Genomic DNA, 5,313 nt, shown 5'->3' with positions numbered 1-5,313 from the left:
CTGGGGAGGGGTTGGGCTGAGGATTTGGGGGTCCGGCCCCCGAGAGCGGTGCGGGTGTTGAGGAGCGTCAGTCCCCAGAGGTTGGGGCGCTCAGAGAGGGGTCCCGGGGCCACTCTGGCCCCTGGGAGTCGGGGTGGCCATGGTCCGGTATGCACGTGTCCGGTCCCCAGCGTGCCCCTTGGCCTGGGGCTGGTGGTTTGGGGAGGGCAGGGCAGGGCTGGGATTTGGGGTGCGGGGTCGCGCTGCAGTGCAGGATCGATCCCCTCTGGGACCCCGGGCCCATTCCTGCCCAAACTGGGGTGTTCAGGTGCTGGAGGGAGCTGGGACACGAGCTGAGGTTGCTGCCTGTGCATCCCAGAGAGCCCCCAGGCCATCCCTGCCCCTCCTGCTCCCTCCCCCTGTGCCCCACAACTCCGGCTCCATTGGGATTTGCCATGTGACGCTTTTGAGTTTCGTGGCAGTGGAGGAAAAATCCTTCAGTTCAGCTCCTCCCGGAGCCGTGGGAGCTGGAGAAGCAGGGGTGAAGGGTGTTAATTATCCCACCCTTTCCCATCCTGAGGGAAAACAGAACCACGGAGGCTCCCAGTGATTAAGGATTTAGCGGCTCCGGGGGCATTTGTGGTGCTGAGCCAACGTGTGCCTGTGCCAGTGTGACCTCGGTGACGGAATGTGGCTGGAGGCCGCTCTGTCCGCGGGGATTTTGGTGCTCTGAGCAGTGTGGGAGGGCAGGGAAGAGCAGTGGAAGCTCGTGTGTGCTCTAAGGGAAAAAGCCGTGAAAACCTGTGGATATTCTGCATTTTAGCACTTGGGAATCTGTTGGTTTTTGCATTTGGACCCACGGGAATCATCTGCTCCACCTGTGTGTGTTGGGAATTGCCCAATTCCATCCCAGATTATTGATGGAGTAAGATCTTAAGCTGTCGGAGTTGTGTAAGGAATGAAAGCAGTTGTTGTGCGGAAGCGTTGGCTTTGCAGTGCAAAACCCAGCTCAGCATTCCCAGGGTTTTTCCCTGGGGGAAAAAAAAAAAATGGAGCTGAGTCCATGAATGGCCTTCAGTTCCTGACAGTGACACGTTGAAAACACTTGAGAACTTCACAGAGAGCCCCGGGAGGAGCCGAGGTGTGAAACACCAACAGGGTCGGGTGTCACACTGCCAGGGTGGGAGCTGCTCCCTCGAGCTGGGCGCTGCTCCCTCGAGCTGGGCGCTGCTCTCTTGAACTGGGAACTCTTTCCTTGCAGGAAGAGATGTCGGGAGAGAGCGTGGTGAGCTCAGCAGTGCCGGCGGCCGCGACGCGCACGACGTCCTTCAAGGGGAGCAGCCCCAGCTCCAAGTACGTGAAGCTGAACGTGGGGGGGGCCCTGTACTACACCACCATGCAGACCCTCACCAAGCAGGACACCATGCTCAAGGCCATGTTCAGCGGGCGCATGGAAGTGCTCACGGACAGCGAAGGTAAGGATCGGGATGCTCCCGGCGTCCTCCGCGTCCTTCCTCGGCGGGGGAAGGCACAGGGGTTGTGGGAAAGTCAGAGGAACTGCTGTTTGTAGGCCTGGAGAGAGGTTGGGAGGGATGGAGGGTCTGTCCTGCAAGGAAAGGTTGGGAGAGTTGGGATTGTTCAGCCTGGAGAAGAGGTGGCTTTGGGGTGACCTAAATGTGGCCTTCCAGTGCCTGAAGGAGCTACAAGAGCAACAGAGAGAGAATATTTATAAGGGCCTGGAGTGGCAGGACAAGAGGGGATGGCTTCCCACTGCCAGAGAATTGGATTAGATATTGGGAAGAAATCCTTCCCTGTGAGGGTGCTGAGGCCCACAGGAGCTGTGGCTGCCCCATCCCTGGAAGTGTCCAAGGCCAGGTTGGATGGGGCTTGGAGCAACCTGGGATGGTGGAAGATGTCTCTGCCCATGGACTAAACAATCTTCAAGGTCCCTCCCAGCCCAAACCGTGCTGTGGTTCCATGATTCCAGGATTATACAGCTTAGAAAAACGTGGAAAAAAAGACAAGGATGATCTGAGTAGTTGCCTGAACAGCAGAAGGACACTAAGAAGTGCCAAAGCTCCTGCCAGGAGCACCTGGAGCATCTTTTCCTTTCAGAATACTGACTCTAAAGCTTTAAAGCCGTGGAAAAAGGTGGGGATAGTGATTAGGAATCCGTGAGCTGGGACTTGTGTGTTCTGTTTGAAGCTCAGAATGCCATTCCCTCTTCTTGTCTCCTTGGTTATAAATAAAACACAAAACATGCTCTGAACATGGGTATTTATGAGCTGAAAGCTGATTTTTTTAAAATGAAACCATTTTCTTGGGGGACTATTGACAGCTGACTTCCCTAAAACAGAACCAGTTGCAGAATTTTCAGAAAACTTGGAACTTTATCTCCATGTTCCCACGTTTAATTGGAAGCTCAGCTTTATCTTCACTCTGATGTTTTACCCATAACAGTATTTAAAGACTTTTGTCTTTAACCACAGCCTCTGCAAAGCTGAGCCTGGAGGTTCAAACACCTCTCTTGGGATTAGTTAATTACAATTTGAAACTTTTGTTTGAATTTGCTGAAAATAGAGGAAATATAGTACAGGGTGAGGTGGGTTGGAGTGAGTTTTGAGTGTTTCAAAATAGTCTATTTAGAGGTTTATAGGGCTCTTGTGATAAGCTTTCCTGAGATAAGAGGGAGTGGATTTGAAGGAAAAAATGTAAAAATACAGCCTGATTTGCTGAATATTCCTGGTTTAGCCAGAAGTCTTCGTATTTCAGCTGGGGAAAACAAAGCTGTGTTGTTCCAGGTGTTATCCCAGGCCAGGATAAAGTGGGAATGTGGGGGCTGTGCTTTGGGGCTCTGGATCAAAGGGATGCTTATCCTGGATACAGACCATGGAGGTTGCATAAAAAAAGTCAGTCTGTGGGTCAAATTTGGGAAAAAAACCTGTCAAATGGGAATCAACAACTGGGAACACTGGAGGGGTGGAAATGATGTGAACCCTCTCCCTTTGCTAAACTTGAGGTAACTCCACCAAGATCTTCCTGTCCCTCCCTGAAGCTGCTTCAGTAAATTCAATAATTCCAGACTTCCCATGGTTGGAAGTAGATCGGAAATTCCAAATTCATTTTGGAAGCCCACCCTGGCGTGATCCCAATGTCCTGGGCAGCTCCAGGTACATCCTATTCCCAGGGCTCCGAGGCCCTGGAAGTGCAGGTGGTGTTTGCACCTCAAATCTGAGCATAGCTGGAGTTTCTCCTGCTAAAATACCATGTTTGGGATGTAAGATCACAAGTTTATTTTGCTGTGACTCCCACAGTGTCTGTGTGGGATTGTTCCATGGAACCAGTTTGTGTTTTAGTAGGAATTTGATACTTCCTGTGTGTTGTAACACAGACACTCCCAGTGCAGCAGTTCTTGCTTTATCTCCCCTTGCCTGGAAATTGGGACAATAGCACTGGGGCAGCTAAAGGAAACACTTTTTATCTGGAATTCTTCAAAATCCTCCAAATTGGTCACACCCAAAACCTGGCTCCAAACGAAATGTTTCTTAGGAAAAGAAGCCAGGCTTGGGGAGCAACTGGAAGGAGTGAGGTTTAACCAGTCTGGAATGTGGCACACGGGGTCCTGCTCTGTGTCTGAGATTCACATCCCAGCCCCAGCTCCTCCTTCCAGCTGAACAATTCCAACCTGCTGCTCCTCGGGCTGGAGGAGAAAAGTCTGGGCTTCTCTGGCTGTGGCAGATGATTGTTTGCATCTTACAAATTATTGATGAACTGTAGCAAATCGGTGTATTTGGAACATTTCCTTTGGATGGTAATGAGCAGGGAGAAGGATGTGAGTTTTCCAGGTGCATCCACCTGGTTCCAATCCTTTTTTTTCCTCTGACTCCCTGCTGCTGTTGGTGGGGAAGCTGTTCCTGGTCCAGCTGCTGATAAGAGAGTGGCACCTCAGGCAGTGTCCAGTGTCAGGCTCCTGTTTCACCTGCCAGGGCTTGGCTGGAAAATGTTGTCTGGTTTAGCTGGATGGTTTGGATCCTTTCCCTGAGAATTCCTGTAAGACAAAGATGAATTTCCTAAAGGTCTGATGTGTCCATGGACAAAGGCAGTGAGGGGAAGGGGGGGGGTTCTGCCCTGCTGCCCAGGTGAGACCCCACCTGCAGAGCTGCCTTCAGCCCTGGGGCCCAGCACGGGAAAGATGTGGAGCTGCTGGAGAGAGTCCAGAGAAGGCACCAGGAGGATCAGAGGTATGGAGCAGCTCTGCTGGGAGAACTGGGATTGTTCAGCCTGGAGAAGGGAAGGCTCTGGGGTGACACAAGTGTGGCTTCCAGGGCCTGAAGGAGCTGACAGAAAGATGGGAAAGGACTATTTGCAAGGGCCTGGAGTGACAGGACAAGTGGGGCTGGCTTCAAATTGCCAGAGGACAGGGTTAGGTGGGATATTGGAAAGAAATCCTTCACTGTGAGGGGCTGAGATGGAATTCCCAGAGAAGCTGTGGATGCCCCATCCTTGGAAGTGTCCAAGGCCAGGTGGGACAGAGCTTGGAGCAACCTGGGACAGTGGAAGGTGTCATTGTCATTGGCAGGGGGTTGAAATTGGATAAACTTTAAATTCCCTTCCAACCCAAACCATTCCATGATTCTATGTTCCACACAGCTCATGGATTCTGTGTCCCTTCCTAAACGGGTCACAGGATGTTTTTGGAACACTGCAATTAAAATATAGCTCTAAAAGGCTTCAGCCCACTTGTTGGCTCTGCTGTGGCCGAGTGGCAGCGGGGTCACTTCCCTGTGACTCATCTCCTTTGGGCTGTTTGGGGGGAACAGAAGGGTTTTTAAAGCTCTTCTAGTGGTCACTCAGATTTTGCAACGCTACTGGAAGTGTTTTCTCATCCCCACATGAAAATGAGCCATTCTGCTGCAGTTTCACCATCTGTAAACATGAAGTTGCAGCAGATTTTTGCAGCCTACAAGGAATTACAGAGGAGAACAGAGGAGTTTGGGGATGGTAATTCTGCTCTCAGCTGGCCTTTTACCTGCCTGTGTGCTCCAGTGAGCTTGGGAAGCAGCTGCCTTTGTGGAATATGGATGGCTTGGGTTGGAAAGGACTTTAAAGCTCACCTTGTTCCACCCCCTGCCATGGGCAGAGACACCTTCCACTATATCTCCCACTTAAATGGGATTTCTTGCTTTCCATACTCTGCATTGCCAAATGGGCTTCTTTCTGCTCTAGTTGGATTAGCCATTAGCCTGGATCAGTCCTTTGTTCCACGATTTCTGTCTCTAGTTCTGTCTCCAGTTTGTTGTTCCAGCCTGTAAAATCACACTTGGAGCACACATT

General features: G+C 51.3%; 1 protein-coding gene across 1 annotated transcript in view; it reads left to right on the top strand.

The window, feature by feature from the left end:
* Positions 1 to 1,240: 1,240 nt before the first annotated feature.
* Positions 1,241 to 5,313, top strand: part of KCTD10 (potassium channel tetramerization domain containing 10) — a 9,898-nt gene continuing 5,825 nt past the window's right edge. The window contains exon 1 of the mRNA XM_008634072.2: positions 1,241 to 1,454. Coding sequence (XP_008632294.1) covers positions 1,247 to 1,454 — 208 coding nt within the window. The 5' untranslated portion in view covers positions 1,241 to 1,246. The remainder of the gene's footprint in view (positions 1,455 to 5,313) is intronic.

Source organism: Corvus brachyrhynchos, unplaced genomic scaffold (assembly GCF_000691975.1).
Source record: "Corvus brachyrhynchos isolate BGI_N302 unplaced genomic scaffold, ASM69197v1 scaffold114, whole genome shotgun sequence".
NCBI classification, from domain to species: domain Eukaryota; kingdom Metazoa; phylum Chordata; class Aves; order Passeriformes; family Corvidae; genus Corvus; species Corvus brachyrhynchos.
The sequence above is the reverse complement of the archived record's forward strand: the minus strand, read 5'-3'. Positions and strand labels throughout refer to the sequence as shown.